We start from the raw sequence: 26,852 nt of genomic DNA, 5'->3' as shown, positions 1-26,852 counted from the left end.
ATGGTAGCATGACGGTTTCTCAAACAATACGCCTGATGGTCATGCGTATTAAGCAGCAGTTTCCGCCCTTGGCCTTTATGCACCGAGATTTTCCCTGACTCCACGAATCTTTTCACGATATTATGAACTGTAGATGGTGAAATACCTAAATTCTTTGCAATCTTGTGCTGAGAAACACCATCTTTGAACTGACTGACAATTCTCTCACAAAGTTTGGCACAAAGTGGTGAACCACAACCCATCCTTGCTTGCAAAGACTAAGCCTTTGGTGGATGCTCCTTTTATACTCAATCTTGATAACCTCACCTGTTACAGGTTAAACTGCTAATTGTGGAACCTCCCAGAACAGTGTTACTTGTAACCTTTTCAGTCTTGTTTTGCCTCTGTCCCAACTTTTTTTTTTTTTTTTTGAGTGTGTGTAACACATGTGCAACACGTGGTGTAATGTTTTGTTCTAAGGCCAGTAGGTTCGTCCGTGGAGGTGTAAATAAAGGACCACTCGATTTGGCAATTATTAAAATTAACTATTAAACTTCACCAAAAACTATATTTTCTTATTTCTCATGTACATTATTTTCAGTAAAACATTACCTTAAATAACATAAAACTGAACTGTGATAACTTAAAGCAACAAGGAAAAAAATAATTTGCTTACACACAATACACACCATACAAATTGTAGCAACTAAGGGTACACCCCAATATTATAACTATTAGGCATACCCAAGCTAACACTTGTTTAACAATTAAATTTTAACACACTAGTAAAACAATCAGTATTTACAGTTCAAATATTAATTTCTCAGTGCTTCCAGTTTCAACACAGCAGTTCAGTCACCAAAGTTTAAATTAGTTCCAACAGGGGGAATCGTGTCCATCAAGTAGTGATAGTGTTCGTTATAACACAAAACTTGCCAAACTCCTCACTTGAAGGTTGGAAATCGAGTCCTTTTCAGTCTTCCGAATCCAAGGCTCAGTTCTTTGGGTGGCTCGCCATCTACGCCTTTGCGTAGAAATTCGTTGTTGCTCCAAAATAAATTAAAACTGACCGAATCCGTGTGCAACGGAAACAGCAGTGGAGCGATTTTCTCAGTTTCTTAAATTTTATCCCAGTCAGTCAAAAAAGTTTCGCGTGTGCGCTCTATTCACGACGTTCAGTTACAAGACTGAATCAGTGGCGCTCCTCACAGAACTGCCACGTGGGAAGGCAGGACTTCCAGTTGTGCTCTCATCCCACTGGATGACCGACCCAGTCAATCAACTCCAAGAAACCAGGAAAAAATAAAAAATAAGTCCTCTCTATCACAAAATCACCTCCCCCAATTTATGCCAAATCCACCAATCGTGCAATATATTTACAGGGCTACAAGTGCTGCAGACATCACATTGTATTTTGTAATATAAAAAACAGAATTAGCTTTGTCAGTGAAAACACTGAAAATGTTTTCTCTGTACTTTTATCAGTTCAAGAAAAGTTCAAGTGATTGAACAAATTACAGTTTTTAGTTTTTGCTGCATATTTAGGAAGTCTCCTAACTTTTCTGGAAATGGGGTTTGTAATTTTTACCGTATTAATTTAGAATAAATATTCATGCCTGGACCAAGGGCACTACAGCAGTAGATGAGATTCAAGTGCTATGCTACCTCCAGCCCTTAATTATCCTTTAGGGGAGGAAGTAAGTGATGTTAACCATGCTTAGACAGCCATCACAAAAACACTGCACGCACGCACGCACGCACGCGTAATTGTGTTTTCCGCCACAGAATTTTTCTGTAGTCACTAGAAAAGCACAGAAACATTTCCTTAGATAAAGGGGCACGAGCAGAGATAAATTATGAGTCTTACATTTACATTTATTCATTTAGCAGACGGTTTTCTCCAAAGCGACATACATCTCAGCAAAAATACAAATTTGTGCATTATGTTAGGAGAAAGAAACATAGCTGCAGACACGTGATTAAGTAAACCTAGTTCGTACTTTCCACTTGATGCACCGATGTTCATTGCTCAAGTAGGCGCATAAAATGCAGGACAGATGCACCCTAATAACATTCCTACAATTTTTTAAAATGTTTATAATGTACACAAACATTTAGATACAATGCAGGAGTAGCAGCTGTGTAAAGGCTTATCTGGGGATGATCATAAAGTTACGGTGCATGAACATTTACACCATACATGAGCTGGAGAGATCTTGGGCAAAGTGAGTCCGGAAAAGGTGAATTTTTAGACCCTTCTTGAACGAAGGCAGTTTCCGCAGTTCTGAGTGAGAGAGGAAGGTCATTCCACCACAATGGCACCAGAACAGATAACCTCTGCGCTTTACTTTTCGTGTGCGGGACCACCAAGCAAGTAGAAGTAGATGAGTGGAGGGTTCTGGCTGGGGTGTAGCAGTTGATCAAGTCTTGTAAATGCTGGGAGCAGTTCTATTAATATATTTGTAGGCAATAACCGGGGTCTTAAATTTTATTCGGGCAGCTCTAGGAAGACAGAGCAAAGAAATAAGTAGAGAAGATACATGGGAATGATTTGGCAAATCAAACAACTTGTGCAGCAGCATTCTGTATCAGCTGCAGAGGTTTGATAGCAGTAGCGAGAAGGCCACACAGAGAGTTGCAGTAGTCCAGACAAGATGTCACCATGGCCTGGACAAGCAGTTGGGCAGAGTCAGTTGTGAGGTAAGAACGGATCCTGCGTATATTATGCAGGATGTATCTGCAGGACCGGGTTGTGGCTTTGACGTGCTGAGACAAAGATAGACTTGAGTCAATCATCACTCCCAGACTACTAGCCAAGGCAAAATGAGTGAGTTGTCCAGTTTGATCGATAGATTGTGACAGGAAGACAGACCAGCTGGGAGTCTTTTACATGAACACCTCACTACTTATGAAAAATAAACATTCAGCTCATTTACGATGAAGTGCAGATATAGTGCAGTGTACACTCATCCATAAATACAATCCCCACATGGAGTAAGTCACGTGTGGTCAAGTACAGAGGACTGTGAGACAGAACCATTTCTGGATCATGGTCACTAATACGTGCTTTAGGCACCACACTCACAAGTATGTTTTCACTAAGAAATTTCATTATACTGCATGGTAACCATTATAAGTAGCTTAAAAATTATAATTTATAGAGGGCAGCATGGGGCGTGACAGTGAGGGCTGCTTCCTTCAGACTCAGAAGTTCCAGGTTCGTACTCCCTGTGAGGGCAGCAAGAGCAAAAGTGACTGCCAACAGTGGAAGAAGCCTGGCGTTTGAGCACATGTAACTTCCACTTACTCTCTGAGGAGGTTCTGAATAAGAAAAATTATAGCTCCAAGTCAAATCTGGGTGGGACTGAAGAGGGATTTAGACAGCCTAAGTGGGCGTGCAAAGGGGAAAGACAGAGGGGCTCTTTCTTCCCACCACTGCCCCTTGCAAGAGTGGCTGGGCCAAGCGGGCTGTTCTCCATCTTGGGGCTCATGCTCACAGATGGACGCTCGCTGATGTGCCGAGGATGCCAGCCCCAAAGCCAGCACGGCATCATGTTGAACACCAGCTGGATGCCAAGGAGTTTGGGGGATAAAGATCTTTGACCAGATTTGTAGCAGCCCTCATGCCCCTATTGAGCCCATTTCTCCACAACCCAACAGAGATCACGTGATTAATAACACCAGAAAAACACAAAAAAGCTATTTTCTTAAAAACACATGGAACCATGCTGGAACAGGGGAGGGCAGTTGGGCTTCTCACAGTTGCTGATGTTTTACAGTTTGTAGGAAACACTGAAGAAGTGCATGTGTACCGTTTCACTGCTGTAGAAGTGTTGTACTTTTAACCCGTGCACACAGTTCAACAGAACTGAATTGCATCCCAACAGTACACGCACAATGAATATAATGTATGAGTACAACGTGAATACATACAGGTACCTAACTCAGTCACAGAAATGTATCAGTGTGTTTCCAGAGTAATACTGTGGCATGTAGCGCTCTGGGTTTGGACGGGGCAAAAAAGGATGCACAGGCAGCATTCAATATGAATCTTAGCCTTAGCGCTAAGCAAGCTGCGGTCTCCCCTTTCTCTTCCTCTGGCAGATGCAATGACCTCCTGATATTCCCCGTGCATCACCCAAATTCAACCAATTACAATTATTGCATTCTCCAGCTCAAACACACGGTAATGCGGGTTTTTACAATACAGTGCCGTTCCAGCTGAGACACACCGAGCTATTATACACCTCCAATATATACATGGTCCTGATACTTTTCGTGCACTGCGAGCCACGAGACGAGCTCATAGTCCATCACCCCGAGCTCACCGCAGATGGGACAACACTGTTGGAAACACGGAATCAATTTTGCGTCTTCATTTAAAAGGGGTTTTAGCATTCCGAGCCATTACCCATGTTTACAACTGCGTTCAGAAAAAAAACAGAGCTGTCTAATTGCTACAAGATGTTCCCCTGTGACTTCAGTATTCCCACCCTCCCAGCAAAGAAAAAAAAAATAAATAAAAATTAAAATCCTGTTTAACTTTGGAAGATAACAACAGTGTTTCCGTGCTGGGACCCCGGTGGTCCTGTGTGCAATTCAAGGCTTGCTGTACGAGGGCGGCCAACTTTGCCAAGGTTTGCCTGCCAACGAGTGCCGTACATTCACAAGAAAACCTATACTATGCAATTCATCTACAGCACACATGCTCATTATTTTAAAAAAATAGAGCTAAAAATTATGCTAATGTACACAATTTCAGAGTTTACTGAGCTTCTTGTATCTATAGGACTCAACTTGGCCGGCATGGTGGCACAGCAAGTAGCGCTGCTGTCTCACAGCACCTGGGTGGTGCAAGAGAACGTAGGTTCGATCCCCGCTCAGTCTGTGTGGCGTTTGCATGTTCTCCCTGTGTCTGCGTGGGTTTCCTCCCACAGTTCAAAGTCATGCTGTTCAGGGCCCTCCATAGTGTGTGACAGAGAGAGAGTGTGTTCCACCGAAGTATGGATAAGTGACCTATTGTAAGTAGCGTATCTAGCAGTGTAAGTCACCTTGGAGAATAAGCTGTGTGGGCTAGTAACAATACAAAAGTATCCATTGTAAGTTGTTTTGGAGAAAAGTGTCTGTTAAGTGAATAAATGTAAATTAAACATTGTGGATTGTCAAAAGACTGCACTGTTTCCCAGACGTGTCATAACAGGCCATCACTGCTCTTCATATATGATCCCAGGCCTGTTCTCACAGTACAAAACACAGCTCTGGGAGCTAAGGACTTAAAATGATCACTCATAAATCCTGCCTTCCAGAAGTATCTTGTAAGAAGCACAAAATGACCTACTACAACATAGTAGGTTAAGAACCCCTGGTCCCTCAGAATTTATATTTATTGAATTATTCATTTATCAGACACTTGTAGCATTAAGCTACTCATGCAGATTTACCCATTTACACAGCAGTGTAACTTTTACTGTATCAACTCAGGGCAAGCAGCTTCAGCTAGAGCACTACAGTAGGAGGTGGGATTCAAAGCCAGGGGCTCTGAGTCAAAAGGCTGGAGCTCAAACCACTGCCCAACGTAAGACCACATTCTCAGTGTGGGTTTGAGTCCCGCCTCTGTCCACCCACCTTTTCAGAAAGCAGAAAGTCAGTAAAACAGAACACACAAACCTACAGGTAAGTTTTACTCATCCTACACTGTAAGGCTATACGTGGAGATGCCCCCACTCCACACACACATTGTCTGAAACCGCTTGTCCCAAGCAGGACTGCGGCAAGCCGGAGCCTAACCTGGCAACACGGGGCGCAAGGCTGGAAGAGGAGGGGACGTACCCAGGACAGGACGCCAGTCTGTCGCAAGGCACCCCAAACGGGACTCTAACACCAGACCCACCAGAGAGCAGGCACAGGTCAAACCCGTTGCGCCACCGCGCCCCCCACCCCGACTCCAATGTATTGTTATGAAAAGAACAACATTTTAACCTTAAAAGGAAAGTTTGCAATTTGGCAATTTTGTAACCATTAAATGTCCAACTTCTGTTGCATGTGTCATAAAGATGGTTTACTGCAACACCTCGCAATTAGGGTATTAAGGAATTATACTGAATTCCCCACAGGATTCAATGAAGTAGTTATCCAAAGATGTAAAGAGTCCTCTGGCTGCCAAGAGTCATTTAATCCAAACTACATTAAAGTTGTCACGAATATTCAATGAACTCACCATTGCCTCCATTTCGGCCCGGCTGCGTTGCTGAAGCTCAGGATAACAATAAAAGAATGTGGATCATCGATAATGTTAAAATCGGCTATTGTCATTAATTGGTCCTCAAGGGAAAAGATTTAAAAACTTTTCCCTGGTGATGGCAAAGTCCAGTAACAGAAAATTAGCATCATGGTCCCAGAAAACTGACTCCATAGAAAAAAAACAAAAAATAAAGCTTTCAAAAACTCCTTGGTTAGTGAAGTATCTTAAGTTATTCCAGTCTTTTCTTTCTGCAGATTTGTGAATGTTGCCAAATTAATCTCTCAACCACAATTTACAGGCAGTTCAACTCAAAACAATCATTCAGGGTTTTACCAGAATAAATACAATGTGATTCTGACAATCATTTACACACCCCTAGGCACGCACGCACTTTTAGAACTGCTTGTCCCATACGGGGTCGCGGGGAACCGGAGCCTACCCGGTAACACAGGGCGTAAGGCCAGAGGGCGAGGGAACACACCCAGGACGGGACGCCAGTCCGTCGCAAGGCACCCCAAGTGGGACTCGAACCCCAGACCCACCGGAGAGCAGGACTGTGGTCCAACCCACTGCGCCACCGCACCCCCCACCCCTAGGCAATGTAACATATATGCCTTTAATTCATGTTGGCTTTGAATGTCAATAGGTAGTGTCCATTCATTCATTCATTCATCCATCCATCCATCTTCAGCTCCCACAGTTCACGATGATCTGCAAAGTATGCACGCAATGAATAATTAATTATGACTCCAACAAGGTACTTCTATAATTTACCTGTGTTTTGCTGAAGGACGACACAGACCTTTTACAATAACAAAGCAAGGTTGAAATTGTTGAGTGAAATTCCACCGCAGTGAATATTGAAGGATGGAGCTCAAACATCTCCGATTCCCTTTCTGTAAACACCAGGGCTGCCAGCCTCCATTAAGGGCAATCTGGCTTTACCATACAACAATCGTGTGGGCCGGTGTGCAACACATCACAGAAGGCCATTAACATCTTGCTGACTTAGAGGAACAATTCAAACAACTCAGGAAGCTTGGGATATTTTTCTTCTTTTTAAACCCCTTACAGTCCCTTAAACTTTTAAAATACCAAAAAGTGAAAGACAGAACACAAAACCTGGGAGGGAAAAAAAAACCAATACTAAGCAGATATGGATGCTGTAAAACCACATAAATTAAAGGGGACTTAAAAGGTCTGAAAATAGACACCAAAAAGTCTATTTTGCGCAGCACGGTGGCACAGCAAGTAGCACTGCTGTCTCATAGCGCCTGGATGGTGTGAGAGAACATGGGTTTGATCCCCGAGTCTGAATGGGCTTCCTCCAGGTGCTCCGGTTTCCTCTTACAGTCCAAAGACATGCTGTTCAGGTTCCCCCATAGTGTGTGAGTGACACAGAGAAAGTGTGTTTCAATGATGTATGGATGAGTGATCTATTCTAAGTAGTGTATCTAGCAGTGTAAGCGACCTTGGTGAATAAGGTGTGTAAGCTAGTAACACTACCTGTGTTGCCGAGTTAGGCTCCAGCTCGCCGCAATCCTGCTCAGGACAAACAGTTTCAGACTCTTTCTGTGTCCGTCTGTCAGTCATATCAAGAAAGCATTTCGCAACTGCACAAACAATAAGCAGCACATTCACCTATCCCACCAAAACATTAACAGGGAAGAGGTGTTTTGAAAAGGGAAACACCCAAAAACAGTAGGTAAGGTATATGGTAACACCCTGGAAACAGGCCAAGGGACCACCCCTCTTGAGCAGTGAATTTTACCGGGTATACACGCACACACGCAGAGACTGAAACCGCTTGCCCATTCCTTTTAATTATTTATTATGTATGGTTTTAAGCCTTAGGGGATGTTTTTAGTGTTTTAAAGGTTCTGCCATGCGGTCTTCATATTAGCTGGTCTTGTTGATTTTTATTGTTTTATCTTATATTTTAAGAGTGGCATGGCAGTTTTTAGGATTAATTTATTTATTGAATAAAGATTTTAATTACTGTAAATGGAGAAATTACTGAAAAAAGTAGCACCCTGATAATTTCATTTACTCATTTAGCAGACGCTTTTGTCCAAAGCGACGTACATCTCAGCAAAAGTACAATTTATGCATTCATTGAGAGAAGGAGACATAGCTGCAGACATGAGAGTCTCAAGCAAACCTAGTTTGTTCCCTACCACTTGCTACACCGAGGTTCATCGCTCAAGTAGGTGCATAAGACACAAACAAATCCCGATACCGACACCAATTTTTTTTTTTTTTTTAAATTAAATATAAGATACACAAATGAGCAGTACAATACCAGAGTAATGGCTGAATAAAGGTTGTATCTGGGGATGCTTCTGGAGTTACGATGCTTGAACAGTTACACCATAGACGATCTGAAGAGATCTTGGGCAACGCGGATCTGGAAAAGGTGGGTTTTCAGACCCTTCTTGAAAACAGACAGAGTTTCCGCAGTTGAGTGACAGGGGAAGGTCATTCCACCACAACGGACCCAGAACCGAGAATCTCAGAGCTTTGTCTTTCGTGCGCAGGACCACCAAGCGAGCAGAAGAGCGAAGAGGCTTGACTGGGGTGCATTACATTAGGAGAAAGACAGTTGCAGACATGTGATTAAGTAAACCTAGTTTGTTTCCATTTTATGTACCAATGTTCATTGCACGAGTAGCTGCACAAAACTCAGCACAGGCTAATCCTAATTGCCTTGCAACAGTTTTTTTTTTTTTTTTTTTTTAATAAAAAAAGGTACACAAACATGAATATACGACACAGGAGTAGCAGCTATGTAAATGCTTATCTGCACCCAGTGATCCAACAGCTCTGGAACACTGCAACCCTCACCAGGACAAGCAGTTTTCGAAACTGAATGGATAGATAGATAGAAAGAATAAAAAAATTGGAATAAACACTAAAGCCAACATATTTGTTATCCAATTCGTCACCATAACAAGGAAATGCAAAGACGTCAAAACAAATCAACAGCTATCAGAATACCTTTGATTTCAGCATTCGCTCTTCTACCTAAGAGTGTGAAGCGTGTCACCTTTGTGTGAATATCAGTGACAATGGCTGTAGCTAATTTCTCCACAGGTTAGCAGTTTGGTGCTGTACTGGTGCTGGCCTCCCCTATCAGCCCCCACACCTTATTCACCAAGGTGACTTACACTGTTAGATACACTGCTTACAATGGGTCACTCATCCATACATCAGTGAAACACACTCTCTGCCACTCACACACCATGGGCGAACCTGAACAGCATGTCTTTGGACTGTGAGAGGCAACCGGAGCACCCGGAAGAAACCCACACAGACAGGAGGAGAACACACAAACTCTATACAGACCGAGTGGGGCTCAAAGCCATGTCCTCACACCACCCAGGCGCTGTGAGACAGCAGCACTAATGGCTGTGCCACTGCAAGTTCCCTGCTGAGTGGAGAAAAAATATCAGCTAGCTTGGTGGGCACAATGTCTACTGAGGATGACATTCATTTCACAGTTTAATGGGCCTATTTAAATTGCCCTTCATTCAAGTAATATTGTCATATTGTGCTCATAACTTCTTGTCCTTACTGATGAATAGTAGGAAAATAGGTATGGCAATAGGTGTTATTTTATCAAAGTAGTATCAGGCATCATGGCACAAAAAGATCATACTCCAGTGTTCTGATACACAACAAGGAAATTTGCAGTATGTTTATGCAGCTATTTCACACTGACCATGTATTATATGACAGACTGATTTTTCCCCACACACACACACAAGTCAGCTCAAATATCACTTATGCAGTACAGTAGACCCAGTGTAAACAGATGAAATGTTGCTGGTTTTTGTGCATTATTGAACATTTTTCCAATTCAGTTTAGTAAGTTGAAAGGGTACTGCATTTAACTTTCTCAGAGATGGGACAAAATCATTAAAAACCATATTAAAAGATATGCTAATCTGAACAGTAGGACTACTGCTGCTCAGCTGTCACATAACACACAAAATATTGATTTCTGTGAATAATGGGGCAGGAACAGCTGACACCACATTTTTGTTCCCTTTTATCCATGCCCCTAGAAAGACATATGTCAATATTTGTTACTTTTTCATAAGTTATAATTAGTGGTGGGCGTATTTAACTTTTTATTAATCCCTAATCAAAGCCATTTCAGTTCAACAGAAGTGTAGAGAGGAAGGGAAGGTCTTGCTATTTGTACATTTACTCAGTTAACTGATGCTTTTCTCCAAAGCAACTTAGGATACGCTACTGAAACTGATTTACCCCTTTATACAGCTGGGTAACTTTTACTCAACTGAGTACCTTGACACAGGGTATTACACAGCCAGAGGTGGGGTCCGCACCTGTGACCATCGAGTGCAAAGGGAGCAGCTGTAACCACTATGTTCCCTACTGGAATCTGTAACATCACTATCAATACCATTTGTAACTGAGAAACTTAACCTTACTGACATGATTCACCCACTTCCTTCTCATTTGACTCTGGACGTACACCTGACCAGCTTACAAAGCAGCTGCTAGATGTGAAGAAGGAGCCAGAAGTTCCAATTATTTGCAGACCTTGTCTTTCCTCTGAGAAATACACACAGTACTGTGAAGTGTTCACACATACATAGATACATGCACACACACCCGTGGTGCAAAGATCAGCAGTCAGTGTGTTTCAAGGCTCCAGCAATACCAGCAGGGGTATACAATGGCAGTCCTCAGCGCAGCTCTGCTCCAGTATCCAAATGGCTTTCAGAGAACTGTAAACATTATATTCTAAGTCACTCGACAGTTGAGATATTTCTCCTTGTGCACACAACTGAGACTGACACGAGTCCTTTGGTATGTCAACTACTTGTACAATGCACTAATCTATTATTTTGGAAGAACCCAGCATGTGATGGCTTGATTATGGCCTGCTGTTATTACAATACCCATTTTTTTCCCCCACAAACTAATCTCTCATGTACTTTGCCTAAAAATACTGTACTACTGAATTTGTTACCTTGCAAAAGGTGTAGTGGTTAGAGCATTGAAGTTATATGAATTGAAATCATCCTCCTGCTTTAGACCGCTTATCAAGGTACTTACCCTGAACAATTTACCCTACCTGTATAAACAGGTAAATTGTTATGCAGCCTAACATAAGTTGTTTTGAACACAAAAGGGCCCACTAAAATGTTGGTAAACGTGAGAGAGCGTGAATGATTGCATGTGACTGCCCTGTGACACACTGGCATACATTCCAGAGAGTACTCTGCTTCAAACCCCAGGCTTCTGGGATATGCTCCGGACCTTGGTTACCCTGCATTATTGATAGCGAGAACGCCATCTGAAAGTAACGTAAGCACTTTCCAAAGACAAAAAAATCTTGTGCTGAAAGTGCATGGATGACATTTTATACAGAGGAAAATATTGCATGCTGACAATTTAATGAAAACAGACTTCCTGTGGTGACAAAACTAGCAAGCAAACACCTAGGCAACTTATTTACATGTTAAATGGACCCCAAAATATTGCCACAATATTTAAATTTTCTTTCCCACAATTATATTTTTCTTCAAATAATTTGAATAGTCCTCAACAAGAAACAGGAACAGTTTTTAATATCATAAATATAAATCCTGAAGCAGGTTATTTTTTAGTTGGTTATGAAGGTGGTTGGGGAGAAGTATGCAAGAAATGTCCAACTGGTCAATGCCCAAACCGACCAGAGGAGACATATCCAAACATCCATGGAATGCCACTTAATGCAGTAATTGGATCACTTAATGTCAGCGGACCACATTGTCTAAATAATAAATAAAGGATATGAAAAACACTGAGACCAGTGCTGAGAGGGGAGGGGGGAAAAAAAAAAAAAAAAGGGGTGTTTACGTTGTATAACTCCAACTGTATACATTCACCTATTTACACTCAATATGCAGATCGATACAAATCGATACATGGAATGTATCCAAGTGTATTCCATTTTTTCGGGAGACCACACTGAAATGTAAACACGATCCACCTGTGCTGGTCTGGAATATATGTATGTTCAGTTCCTTCCGAGTAAACTAAAAACTAGTGTTTGGATAATCCCACAGCTGAAACAAGAGATCATCATCACTGTGAAGATCGAGAAAAAGTGGGAGAATGTTTGAAGAATGTCTGAGCTGATTTGACCAGGCCATCAAACCAAGTTAACCAGATGAAAAAGATGGTGGTCAATAAACTGACTTGGAGCCCACCTCAGGAGTTTTCCCCACAAAGATGCCACTTACAGTACCCAGGGTGCCACAAGACTGTCATTAATGTTCCATTGGCAGGATAGCCTTAATCACTGTCATACATTTTTAGACAAGTACCAACTACTACAACAAGGATTTAATAATTTGCTTGAATAGATGTCCTGTCGAGTTTTTGTCAGATGATGTGTTTGATTTGTGCGAGAGACATAACTGGTCCCTTTATTACCCATTAATACACTATCAACTTAGCATTCTTGGGGAAAAGGCTCCAATAGAATAGTGACTTACTGAGCCACACAACAGGATTTATAACTTGAGGGAACCATTTAAAAAAAAAAAAAAAAAAAAAAAAAAAAAAAAAAAAAGAAAAATCTGAAAACCAATCTCTTACCTCACTGAAAGGAAAAAGAGACCCAACAGATCAATCATTCCATCAGCATCACACATGGAACTGGCCTCTTTAGGAGAGCAGTAACACAGAGTTAACGAAGGACAACACTCATTCAAGGAGTTTGCTAGTCTCATGATATCCTGCAAGACCTTCACAACTGGTAGTGATAAAAACATTGAGGGGTCTGGCTGGAAAGTGAGGTTCAATCGTAATACCATTCTTGCTCTGAACTCTGTCACTATTTTTCAACAAGAAAAATTATAAAATATGAGACTGACACTGCAAAATATGATTCAGACGTATTTCAGGCAAACATTCATGTAGCAACAGCACAGTGAAAACGGGAGAAAAACGGGAGGAAAAACAAAGGAATTACTGAAAAGTGAGATGGTTGGTACTGAGGAAGCAATCAACCAAAGCCCAGATCAGAATTCCACTGAAAATCTGTGGTCTGACCTGAAAATTCCTGGGCACCGACACTGTCCCTCTAAGCTGGCACGGTGCAACATGTTCACATTGAAGAAAACGCAAAAGATTAAAGACAGAGCACAGACACACAGAACTGATGCAAAAGCATTTTGAAGAACAAAAAGTGAAGTACATGATATAAATGTAGCATTTACTGCATTAATAAAAGAGAATTTTATGATGCAACAGATCAAAATCTTCAGAAGTTCTTTGGGGGGAGAGGAGTCATATCTCCAGCCTAATGTTATTGCTATAAAATCTTAGCAGCTGCCTTGACTATCTAGTTGACTGAAAAACTGCATTCTGGGCTCAGGCTTTAATTTACACACAGATATAAAGCTCCCATTCCCTGTATATTATATGAACCATAAACATGTAAACACTCATTAATGAACAATAAGGGTTTGTTACATTTTTTCACCAGTTTAATGCATTATTCATGTTAAAACACTAATATTAATAACAAATACAGCTATATTATATTTCCATGCTAAGAAAAATTGGGTCAGGTGATGTTATACAGCAGATGAAGCAATTGGAAAATGTCAATAAAGCCCAAAATGATAATAGTAATTAATTATAAATATTATTATTATTATTATTATTATTATTATTATTATTATTAATAATAATATCCTTTCCTGTGGTTGTGTTTGTTAAAGAAGGAAGTTAAGCTTTACAGTCTTGAATCATGGAGATATTGTATGTTGGCAATGCTGGATGTTGTTCTCTGTGGCTTCATGGTGATGTTGGACTGGGTCCTTCTGTACAGCTGTTGTAAAATACACATGGGGTGTAACATCTTGTCCTGTGTATCTTGAATATATTATATTAAAAATAATTATTATAATGTATTGGCTTTCAGGTCACATGATCAGTCTGTTCTAATCATAACTGAGAAGGTACATTCATCTCCTCAAAAGGAAAAACATTGTGACTTCATACATTTTGGGTACAACTAATTTCTGTTAAAGTGAACAGTGTTCAAATTAAGGCAGGTTTTCATTGCTTTCCATTATGTTATATATTTCTATTATTATTATATATATATAAAAAAAAAAAACTACCATTACCACCAAAGGTTACCGTATGGGTGTGTGTCAAGAATACTTTGGCAAACTATTACTTGGACAAACTTCTTTGAGGTGAAGCCAGAAAATTTTCTATGAAAAAAATAAATCAAATCAACTTAATTACCATGCATGAACTAAGGTCTGGCTGATTCTTACATGTTTTAACATACGCTCAAAGACTTGGCATTGTTGTACCTTCCTTCCATTTTTTCTTATGGTAGGCAAAAATTACTGAAAATAGGTATGTCAAAAAACTATTACATGATCCAAGATTACAAGAGCCCAGCAGTCTGAGACACTGAAAGAACTAACACTTAGGTATGGCACCAACGACAGATGCTATGCATATCAGGTATAGTCCACAATTCTGTCTCTGGGACACAAGAATGAAAACCCCAATAATCAATAGAAACTCTGGACAAAACAGCACACTTGATCTGTAGCCCTTACCAGACAGCAGCCCAGCATTTCTTTAATTTTGTTCACTTTAATTGTTAAAAAGTAACCTTCTTAGACTAACTTTATTTTTTCTAAATTTTATCACAAGCCCAAAACAGGTCAAAGTAAATGTGTGAAAACCACCCTAAGGATGAGCACAAATTTGAATTGCACTACCCACTACAGCACCCTTGATCAAGGTACCGACTGTCCTCAGCTTACAATGCAGTTCTGTTCTCATGACTTCTTTGTACAATAAACTTCACCATATGTCAAAATATATTCTATTGTACCATAATAATAAAGTCTACGTAAACATGCATGAATGCTGTGCTGAGTAACAGGCCTTTGCTATATTTTTGCCACAAATTTCACAAATTATTCACTTTAAAATGCGAAAACAAAACAAACAGTACGGTATTACATTTTCCTGCTGCACTATTAGGTTTACTTTAATTTTTAAATCTGTTTTCTTTCACTTTTTCTTTCCAGCACTAGCGGAACTCACATTTTCCAATTACTAGCAGTTTTAAATGAAAAGTTTCTTGAAGGGAATCAAAAAGTACAAGCAAAAAGTTTTCTGACCAAAAACAATTGGAGTCGATAAAAATATGGTGCATTGTGGCAGCACAACCAGCCTATGTTATGGTGCTACAGATGGAGCAGTCAGCATTAGACGTTACGACCAAAGGTCAGAACTATATAAAGTAATGTTGATGGAGCAACTACTATAAGTCAATTATGTAGTAAGTCAAGGGCCACCTGTGTTTATTATGAATTGATAAAATAAAAACTACACAGCTGTAAAGATGAGCAGAATCGCCAAATAGCTTAACACTAATCTGCTTTGGAGAAAAGTATCAGCTGAAGTAATAAATGCAAAAACACTAACCACAAGGGTGCATCTGAAGTACAGACTAATTTTACATTTAAATGCTGAGGGGGGGGGGGGGTGTCCCCCTGGGAGAAGTTCCCACACAACCCATACCTGCTGTAGTGCCACAAACGTGGCCACACACACACCTGTACCGTGACTGAGCCGTGCCAAACTCTTGCCACACAACACTAAGCCATCCTCCAGGAACACCACATATCAACAATGGTGGCATTTCCTGGAACTGATCGCAGCTTTCCTAACAAATACTTCTGTGCAAGAATAAGCCTCAAATGTTGGGCCCTATTGTCTTGTCTTTAGGTGTTATTGTTCTCTCCCACCGAGATGTGTCATACAATGAGAGACATATGAACATTTTACTCCAATCAATCACAATAATCCAGTTATGGGCCTTGAGATCTGACTCATTCCCGTGTGTCTGTTGCCAGGGAAACACATACTGCATTCAACTGCTGAGAATGCAGCAACAGTGCAACTTTATGATACTTATTAGTATAGTATCTACTCCGAGTGCTTTACGAAAGTACTCTGCAATTTCGTAGACATGAAATGACGATTAGGACAAATTGCTAAAATTTTGTGCCATGTGAAAAAAAGTTAAATTTTGAGAATCTTGGAGGAATGCAAATATTTGTCTGAAAAGGCAGTGGGAAGAAAAAGAGGCATCCGAGAGGTGAGATTTCTTTCGTGTGCTACTTGCCTCGCAGACGTGTCAAGACGTGAAAGGGAAAGCATGGGTCTGCTGGGGCTTCCCGGAGAGCTACCATTGAGGCAGCCATCACAGCTGCCACGTCGCTCGCTGGACTCAAGACCCGCCACCCTTTGGCCGCTGAGTCTGCCTGCTACTAGGACGACTTTTAATCCAGCCTTTTCTTTCACCCAACGCAATGGGGGGTGGGGGGTTTGGCGCTTTAATGTCAGGCATTAGCATAGCAACGACTCGAGGAGACCATTGCAAACGGGTTACCAGGAGCAAAGGAAAGCCAGCAGGGACATGGAGGGGCGTTGGCTTTTGTGACGCTTGCTTGGCAGAGCAGGAAAAACCTGGAACAAAAGAATTAAATTTAAAAAAAAAAAGGGTGGGGGGGACTGCAACAGATCAAGTTTGTGACTCCCACCTGATGTATGCCCCGACGTGAAGACAAGTTTATTCAAGTGGCATGGTGGAGGGTGGAATATAAAAAGTTAGTTTGCCCCACTGCTTAGGCCCATGATAATCCCAAAAGAGTGTGTGTTGCTATTTCTAATGGTCTTCATCCCTCCCATATTTTCACACTACATGGTTTAGAGCCGTTTCATAATTAATAATGAGAATTGTAAACGAGGGTCCATCTGGTGCTGTGACACACTTGGTGAAGAGTCTGCTCAGCAGGACATTCATCATCTATTCAATTAGGTCTGTGCTCAGAAGTGAGTTCTAATTGGTTTTGGAATGGCTGCCGAATCCATCCGTTTCACAATTTGCAGGTCCAGAAACTGGAACGTCGGGGAACAACCAAATCACCGGATTTTTTTTAATATTAAACTTCCTTTGTTCTTTGGAAACAATTCTCAGCTTCAAAGGAGGAGGCAGGGCACAGGGTTCCCAAACCTGGATCTCTCTCTCCTGCAAAAAAAAAAAAACAACCCCACAAGCAGTGGAAGGAAGAGAAAAATAAAGTCAAGCCACACGAGCGCAGTGCGTTTTATTTCCAGTGTCCAGCAATGCAGGCCTAGATCTGTCAGTCCATATTACAACAATGTGCATCCTCATTTCCAGTCCAGCTGCAATAGGAAGGCAGGCATTCTTCCCAAGAGTAAAAACAGCCTGTACGCATTCAAGCAAGCCAAGTAAATGTACATTAACCAAGCTGAACTTGACAAAACCTCAGCTAAAACTATTTTTATGTGGGGGAGATGTGCAGGAATGTTAAAATGTGGCTCAGAACAATGCACGGGCCTTGCACAAGCCTTCCCACAAAGTACAAATACATTTCCAGTATCAGTGATCCTGTACTGAAGTCAGATGACATCTCACATTTATTTATTTTTAGAAAGGCAAGATAGCCATTAAATTAAGCATTAAAAACCCTGTACAGCCCTGACCACCTCAGTGCAAAGAGCAGCTCCTGGACTTGTAGAACCAGACGGAAGGCCACCATGAGTTGTGTAGCCTGAATGAAAACAGCAAAAAGTACTTTAATTGGTAACCAAATGCTACAAGGTAGAATCTAGAGGTCATCTGAGCAACTAATCTATTACCAGTAATTCACATATTTTTAACCATTATGTTTTTTTTTTTTTTTTTTAAAAAAAAGCTTATTGTAGGAAGAAACCGGTCAGTTTTGCCTTCACCGTGTAATGTTTAATATTTGAATAAACAAAGGTCTCAATACTTGCCACATTTGAAGTTATTTTCCCTTTTTTAAAAGAATCCAGTTAAAAAGTTTACATTTCAAACAGTGAGAGACCAAAAACAACTGACCTTGACTGACCCCAGTAGTGTGTTGCAAGTGAGTGCTGATATAATTGTACTTCAGCAAAAGCCTAATAATGTACAGAAACTAAGGCATCATCATCATCATTTGTATCTGTTTTTCTTGCCTTATGTCTGTGTTAAAGCGCTTTGTGTCACTGCGTGAGAAGAGCGCTCTATAAAAAATAAAATGATAATCATCAAGCTTTTCAGCAGACTGAAGCACCCTCTTTGTGAAAACAGCTACCTAACCCTCCGGTTGTGTACCGGTCAAACCTGACCAATTTGCAACTTTTCCATCTGACTGCTATGACGCTTCTTAATATCCTCCACACCAGGCAACGCAACATTAATGAGCAGCAGTTTCACTGAATTTTACAGATTTTATACATCTGTGGTGAGTACTGTATGTGCTCAGTTCTAGGCGGTTGTAGGAAATTAACCTGGGAGACTATAATAAAGAGCAAAGCATATCAAGTGTCACATTCAAGAGTTCTTTCTCTCACACACAGCGAGAGAGGTATCACTTCAGGTAGATGAGATCTACAGACAATGATTTGAAAGAAGTGTACAACTCGTGACAGTGAGCAGAAATGAAGTTGGATAAAACTAACTTACTTATGCCTACTACCCCTCTTGGGGCATAGGCCGTCAACAAGGGCTCTCCAGGCATCTCTGTCCTGGGCCAGTTTTTCCAGTTTTCCCCAGTTGGATAAAAGGTGCAACTAAAATACAGGACCATCTATGTTTAATTGCTTTATAAACACTTACTGTCCACAACTGGATGGCCCATTGTATCACCAAAAATGGAGAGCTGTGTAGACACCACTGAAGGGTTAAATTTAATCCCTCCTACAGTAGCATAAGAAGCTTCATTAAAGTTCTACTTCAATTTCAAGCCAGGAAGGGGCAAACCTTTTTTTTTTTTTTTTTTGCACATTCCTGTTGAAGAAGAACATCACACTGCACTCCTCTGACAAGACATTCAGAATAAGGTCCTTCAGCAGAAAGGCAGGCAAAGAAAAAAATAGCATGTCAGAAAACACTGAAATTGTAGAGGTTTTAGTCAAAATGAACTGTCTACCCTCCAAGGAAGCACTCAAACCATTACTCTGAAAATTCATTTGAGGCTTGACACAGTTACTTCCTGCAATTTACTCCAACAGTCAAACAGAAAGTTTAGACCCAGTGTATGACCTGCTGTTCCACATGATGCAGAAGAAAATTTGTAAAATTACCACTATAGCATACTGAAAATTCTACTGAATCACATAATATAGGCATCATTAGATACACACACTACACCTAAACCAAGCACAATTTTTCACCTTATACCTTTAAGATCCAGTGTCACTATGATTTCTACATGTGGCCCTCAAACCACTTTGCAATACTGATTGTAGCCCTTATCCAAGAGAGGGTTGAACAGCCCTGTTCAATTTATTTATAAATGTATGCTCAAGACACAAACACATGCAGGCAAATGTCCAAAGGATAGCCCAAACAAGTTAGTAACAATGCACTGTCGTCAAAAAATTAAAAAGTTTGTAACAATATTTAAACTTCTAAAAAACAGTATGTAAGGCTCTGCTACACAAGAACAGCAAATTGCACATGAAGTTCCATGGGAAATTCAGACCTGATCAACACCCACTGAGGGACACTTCCACAAAGTCATTAAAGACACGTACTAGTTCAAATTTGTCATAGGTACAAGTACCGTGTACAAGTATCATGAAATTCTTCTTGAATGCTTCTCCACAGACTATGGACAAAGACAAAGCCAAGACAAATACTGTACAAACAAAACAATGGCAATGACAGTGTAATGCTAACAGCAATAATAATAATAATAAGAATAATAATAATAATAATAATAATAATAATAATAATACCAGTAGACAGCCAGAGAACGCAGAATGTGAGAGCGAGAATGCGAATGCTTAAAATGACAGTGTAATTTACCAATGTGCTTGGAAAGAGCAGTCCAACTCTAGTTACTAAAGGTGGCACATTGGTGAGTGCTGTATACTCTTACAGCAGTGGGGTAAAAGCTATTCCTGTACCTAGCAGCGCGGGTTCGAATAGACCTGAGCCGTTTCGCAGATGGCAGAGAAAAGTGCCCGTGCGGGGTGACTGATCTTTCATGATGTGCATCATCTTTCTGAGGCAGCGTGTGGTGTAGGTGCCTTGGACTGCCGGTAGCTGTGTGCCGATGATTCCCCGAGCTGCTTTAACCACCCTCTGTAGGGCTTTCTTGTCCTGTATGGAGCAGCTTCCACACCAAGATGCAATATGCCCCGTGAGGACGGACTCCACAGCACACCTGTAGAAAGTGGTGAGGGCTGTAGAGGGCATCCTGGTTTTCTTCAGACGCCTGAGGAAGTGGAGACGCTGGTGGGCCTTTTTGATGGTTGATGCTGTGTGCTCAGACCATGTGAGTTTGGCAGTGAAGGTGACCCCTAGGAATCTGAAGCTGTTGACCCTCTCTACAATGTCCCCTCCTATGTATATGGGTGCATGAACTGTATCCTGTCTCCTGAAGTCAATCACCAGCTCCTTAGTTTTACTGACATTGAGAGACAGGTTGTTGTCCTGGCACCACTCTGCCAGGAGCCCCACTTCCTCTCTGTAGGCTCTCTCATCACTGTTGGTGATCAGACCCACAATGGTGGTATCGTCAGCAAACTTTATGATGGTGTTGGACCTGTGCCTGGCCACACAGTCATATGTGAACAAGGAATACAGCACCAGGCTCAGGACACTTCCCTGTGGAGTGCCAGTGTTGAGGATCAGTGGGGAGGAGGTATTACTGCCAATCCGCACACGCTGGGGTCTGTTGGTGAGGAAATCCAGGATCCAACTGCACGATGTGGCACTACGTCCCAGTCCTAGCAGTTTTGTGGATCAGCTTGGTCGGGATGACAGTATTAAATGCCGAGCTATAGTTCACAAATAATAGCGTTCCATAGCAGTTTTTATGATCCAGGTGAGCCAGAGTGGTGTGAAATATGTGTGATATTGTGTCTTCAATGGATCTGTTGTGGCGGTAGGTAAACTGCAGTGGGTCTAGAGTGCCTGGGATGATGTCCTTAACGTGTCCCAGCAGCCTCTCAAAGTATTTCACTGCAATGGGAGTCAGTGCTACTGGGTGATAGTCATTAACTTAAGGCAGCTCACTGTTTTTCTTAGGAACGGGGATGATGGATCTTTTTTCAGATTTCGGCGGTAATCCATGGTTTTTGGTTAGGAAATGAGCAAACTGTTTTATGGGGTATGCAGACACTAACGTAGTAGCAAATGAAGTCCGTGACCACTGTGGCATATTCGTCCAGACTGGAGGATGAGTTTCTGAACATGTCCCAGTCCACGGAGTCAAAGCAGTCCTAGAGCCTCTCCTCCGCTTCTGGTGTCCAGCGCTGCACAGTGCGAGTCACAGGCTCCTCTCGCTCCAGTTTTTGCACGTAGACCGAGAGCAGTAGAATCGAGGCGTGATCTGACTGCCCGATGTGTGGACGCAGCAGGGAGTGGTACGCACCTTTGTGTGAAGTGTAGCAGTGGTCGAGGGTGTTTAAGCCTCTGGTGGGGCAGGAGATGTGCTGATGGTACTTTGGGTACATATTCCTGAAGTCGGCTTGGTTAAAGTCCCCAGAGATAATGAACAGTCCATCTGGGTACTTGTTCTCATACTTAGTGACGATGTGGTACAGTTTATTCAGAGCGCTGTGTGTTATCTTGGGGTGGAATGTAAACTGCGGCCATGAACACAGCCAAGAACTCCTTGGGCAGGTAGAACGGTCAGCATTTGATCAGAAGGCTACTAGCTACGACTTGCACTTTGTCACTAAAACATTTCTAACAACTCCAGCTTTGAGAGCATTATAAAACTTTGTGTCACTTCCTCTTCATGTTATTATGGGTTATTGTGGGGGGGGAATGTCAGTTAAAGCAACTTGCAAACAGGAAACGGAGCTGCAGCCACCTTCACTTCTATGAAGGCATGCAAGGTTACATGCGTGCCATGCTACTAATAGTTCTGACTACCTTGTAAAACCAGAACTAAGTTTAAGGGTGACCAATCAGATAAGGAGTAGGGTTTTTTCTTCCATCGTGTCAAATGGAGCATCAAATATAGATCACCTACCCAATAAGCACATAAAGCATAAAACTTGCCTTATTTTATTGGAATTATCACTGGGATTTCATCTGTCGATCCACCTGAAACACTGAAAACAGACATGACTAACTGCTCTGCAGATGTGAGAAACTCGGAAAACTAGCAATTCTCTAACTACTTTGTTTAGCTAAAATACTTTAAAGTTTAAAATTGTCTTCTAAAGATAAAAATTTAGGATACTTTCCTAAAATTCAAACAAATACCAACCCAACCAATTGTCAACAACCGCTTGTCCCAAGTGGGGTCATGACGAGCCAGAGCCTACCCAGCAACAAAGGGCGCAAGGCCGAGGGGAGAGGGGACACACCCAGGACGGGAGGCCAGTCTGCCGCAAGGCATCCCAAGCAAGAATCCAACTCCAGACCCACCACACAGCAGGCACTAGTCAAACCCATCACACCACCACACCTCTCCCACAAACAACGAACTACCCCCGCCCCAAAAAAAAAAAAAATTTAAAAAAAAATAAAATCATATGGAATAGGTTCTGCAAGCATAGTGGCTTAGTAACTCATTAGTTTGTCACCCCCAACAGTATAGTTACTGGTAACTACAACAGCCAGAGCTGATCCTAAATGCTACTGGACAGCAGACTATTTGACCTATAACTTGGGTTCAGAATAGCTCAGCAGTTAATAGCTCAGAGTTTTAGAAAACTGTCACAAATTAGCAGAGTTGAACTGGCAGTACAGAGATAGATCACCAGTTTAGAATTCCCGTACCAGCTGAGCTTTTCTTCCGTAACCATAGTATTCCAAACATATTACCATGCAACTTATATAACCATCTCCTTTGTGAGCCCAACAGCAGATGCCTCACAGCTACTCCTGCAGCATGGTTATTTGCATCCCCAGAAGAATAAAGAACTGCTGCAAAAACATGGGGTAAAATTCTGACTAGTGACTGATAAAGCACATCCTGAAGAAGCCATACCTGAGCCACTTTACTGACATGAAAATGAGGTACAGTGGTTTCAGATACTTTTGGCAACACCTAAGCATCATTACAGGCCATACTACAAGTCTAAAACCAGAAAAGGCCATCAAATCTTCAACAGCTGTCATTCCAGCTTCTTCTGAAACTCCTTTAATAATTATTTTCCACCAACCATCACTTATTTTAAACACCACTGAGCAAATCATTAATCATCAGGCTTCCACTGACATGCAAATTATAGAAGTTTCATGTCTGGAAGAATAACAAATTCAATTTAGAGCACAGAAAAGATCTGCCATTTATCACCATGTTGGCTGTTCAGCATGACAACCAAAATCCTATAACCCTACAAACTTAACTTTAAACCAAACCAAAGAAAATCTCTAGTGTCATGAAAACATACACAGTCAAACACACATAGGGTGTATCATACATTACCAAACAACTGGATGTCAATATCCTCAAAATTCAAACATGAAATTTCTAAGATGTCCTCAGGAGGCCAGCAACCTAGCAGGATTCAGGGACGGGATATACAGAACAAAGTAACACCAGCTGGTGGGATAAACAAGCAAACACCAGTTTACTTGGCAAAACTGCTACCAACTGCTGGAAAACACAGTTCTTATTTCTACACCTGGACTCAGCAACACACCATCAGTCACCATCACCTAAAGATGGGAAATAATGTGATGTCATTTAAATAAATTTAGGGGAGGAGGGGAGAAAAAAAAAAAACAAAAAAAAAAAAAAAAAAAAACTTTTTAATGCTGTATAGGCAACAACTGAGCAAGGTTTTGATCATGGGAAGGAGCAAAGTTTTAATCTACAACCAGCTGAACTGTCCATCATTCTTATATTTATCCATAATAAACACTAGAAACTAAATTTCCACATGTCTGAGGTGAAATAAAAAAAGATAGTTACCATATTAATTTAGCAATAAAAGTTAGTTTGCATGGTATCTACAGCAGTTTCACTCTTTAAATTAGCCATTCCTTTATCACAGGAGGAAAATAAACACACAAGTGCAAGAAGCCCAGGATAAGACCCAGTTTGCCTGATTCTACAACACTTTGAAAGAAGCTATTAATATTCAAAGCAACTGGTAAAATGATTGTCTGTGCTGGATTGTGTGTGAACTGCATACATGACAAAGGATCTGAGCAAAACAGGAACTTTGCCCCTACATATGAATACATGGATCCACAATTTTCAAGTGAATGTTACAAAGAACAAAGATATTGGGAAGTGGGGGGCAATGTACTGGTAACTGGCTAGAGGGGGAGCAGATGGCTGCATCTACAGTCTGGAAAAGGATGAAAGGGCACTGGGATGCAGAGAAGGAAAGATTTATCCAACACATCAGTAATCGATGCAAAAAATCTACAAGGTCAAATGGACAGGAACAGAGTTAGCAACTCAAAGACTATCACAATTAGACCATTTCAACTTGCTGAATGGGCCCCAGACAAAGTATATGCATGGACATCTGTTAGATACACCTTGTTTTTGAATTTAAAAAAGATTTCAAAAACCCAGTTTATAGCATGTGCTATAACAAAGAGAAAACTAATCATGGAATTTTTTTTTTTTTATTCATTCTAGTTGTACATGATGAGGAATAGCTAGTACAGTCCACCCCTGAAAACTTATGAAAATAAACTGAACTTCATAAATCACTACAGTGGATAGATGTAAAACCCCTTAGTTTTCCAGGTCATCTTCATCTTGGAACGACCGATCTGTATTTATCATTTTTTCTCCCCCCACTCCACGAATCAAGTGGGCTGAGACCCTTCCAAATTCAAAACCAAGCACAGTACTTAATTCCAGAAAATGTTACGTGAACTGCGAGACACGGAAAGAAGAAGAGGGCAAAGCGGTGCGAATCGCCGAATTTCTTAAGTTATTTCGATAATTAATTCGACTCAGAAGAACTGGTGTATTTACTATGTCCGGTTCACCCAACTCACACTCAACTCAAGGCCGTAAAGGCACGCGGCCATCGTGTCACACTCGCATCCCAACACAAAACAAACAGCATGCATCACAACAAACATGATCAGGGCATCGCTCCACAATAGAATTCAACACGTGACGTGGCAGTCACTTTCGATGATCACGACTGAAACACGTGCACCGACGAAGTCCACGTGGCACACAAACGCGCTACTTACTTGGGGTTCTGGGAGCTCCAGATAACGGATTCGAGAGACTTGGCGCGCGGCAGAGCACACCTGCATGCGGCTATGAGAACCCAGAGGTAGCACCTGGCCCACGCGCCGCGAGCGGCCATTCTGCGGCGGAAGAAGTAAAGAGCGCGCAAATCTGCAGCGCAGCGCACAACGCACAGGGACGTGTTCATTTAAATTTGCATTTCCCGTGTGCGCGTCGCTTCGGGCAAAGCAAGCAGGGCCGTTAGTCCAATTCACGAGGTCGCAGGTTCGACGCACGTCGAGAGACTAGAGGGCTCTCCACAACGCAGAGTCCATGCCGACAGGGCGCGCGCTCTGCTTCTGCTACGGAGACTCGCTAGGATAGCAACCTGTTGACATGATGATCATGTGTTCTTTCTCGCTTCTTCTGGAATGCGCTGGAATCTGGGGGTCAGGCTAGTAGTGCGCGCCGACCGATGCGATGCGAGTCCCCTATGGCACCGCACCACTCTCCCCGGTGCTTGACTATCTCCTCAGATTCAGTCCGCGCGCTCCCCCGGCTCTGCTTCTGCCCAAGCACCGTACCCGCTCCGCGCTGCACATCACAGAGTTGCAAAGTCCTCGCAAAAACCGCTTATTCCACGAAAAGTGCTCCGTGTGACGTGCCATGGGTGTACATGCTGAATCGTACTTCTTAGGCAACCACTTTTCGTTTGCTAGGGAGCGCGCTACAGTAACACACTCACCAGCCTGCCTCAAACTGAACCCCTCCTCGCGCCAGCTGCTGCTGTAGCTCGATGATCAGGCAAGCGGAAGACAGCCCCACGTCTCCGGCCAATCAAGGCACAGCGTGGAGGGTCCTCATCCTTAATTCCCAAAACAGATCTATCCAAATTGTTTCGAACCAGTTTCTCCCCCACTTAAAATGATAATTGTCTTACTAGTGATTATTATTGTTGTTGTTGTTGTTGTTGTTCTTATTATTATTATTATTATTATTATTATTGATAAAATTACAAAAGAAAGAAAAATATCAATGGGAATGGTAATTAAAACGAAGAAAATAACTGTTCAAAGCATACAAGTAGCCCAGATTGCTATTTATAGCCTACTGTAATAATAATATCACAAGTGGAGTTATAATAATCCATCACGGATGTGTTATTCTGTCCCCAAGTGTAATAATCAGTGTGTAGACATAGCTGCAGACAGTCTAAATGCTGCACAACAGCAGACTTTTAATGTGCAGCTTAATGGTAATCTAATTGTTCATAAAACCTTAGAAGGTTATTAATTTAAAATCATCAAAGGAATAATAACGGAGGCACAATTTTTACCAATTTAAAGTATCGTAAATGTAAATTCTTTCAAGTGCAACTGTAAACATCATGTGACCAGTGACTGGCTGTCTGT

The 26,852-nt window shown here is 41.6% G+C and overlaps 1 protein-coding gene across 2 annotated transcripts in view; it reads right to left on the bottom strand.

Moving 5' to 3' along the window:
- Positions 1–26,199, bottom strand: part of LOC108932138 (ephrin-B1-like) — a 68,697-nt gene extending 42,498 nt beyond the window's left edge. For both annotated transcript variants that reach the window (XM_018748473.1, XM_018748396.1), the window contains exon 1: positions 25,461–26,199. In XM_018748473.1, coding sequence (XP_018603989.1) covers positions 25,461–25,648 — 188 coding nt within the window. In that variant the 5' untranslated portion in view covers positions 25,649–26,199. The remainder of the gene's footprint in view (positions 1–25,460) is intronic.
- Positions 26,200–26,852: the final 653 nt, after the last annotated feature.

This window comes from Scleropages formosus, chromosome 13 (genome assembly GCF_900964775.1).
Source record: "Scleropages formosus chromosome 13, fSclFor1.1, whole genome shotgun sequence".
Lineage (NCBI taxonomy): Eukaryota > Metazoa > Chordata > Actinopteri > Osteoglossiformes > Osteoglossidae > Scleropages > Scleropages formosus.
Note: the sequence above shows the minus strand (reverse complement) of the source record. Positions and strands in the feature narration are given on the sequence as shown.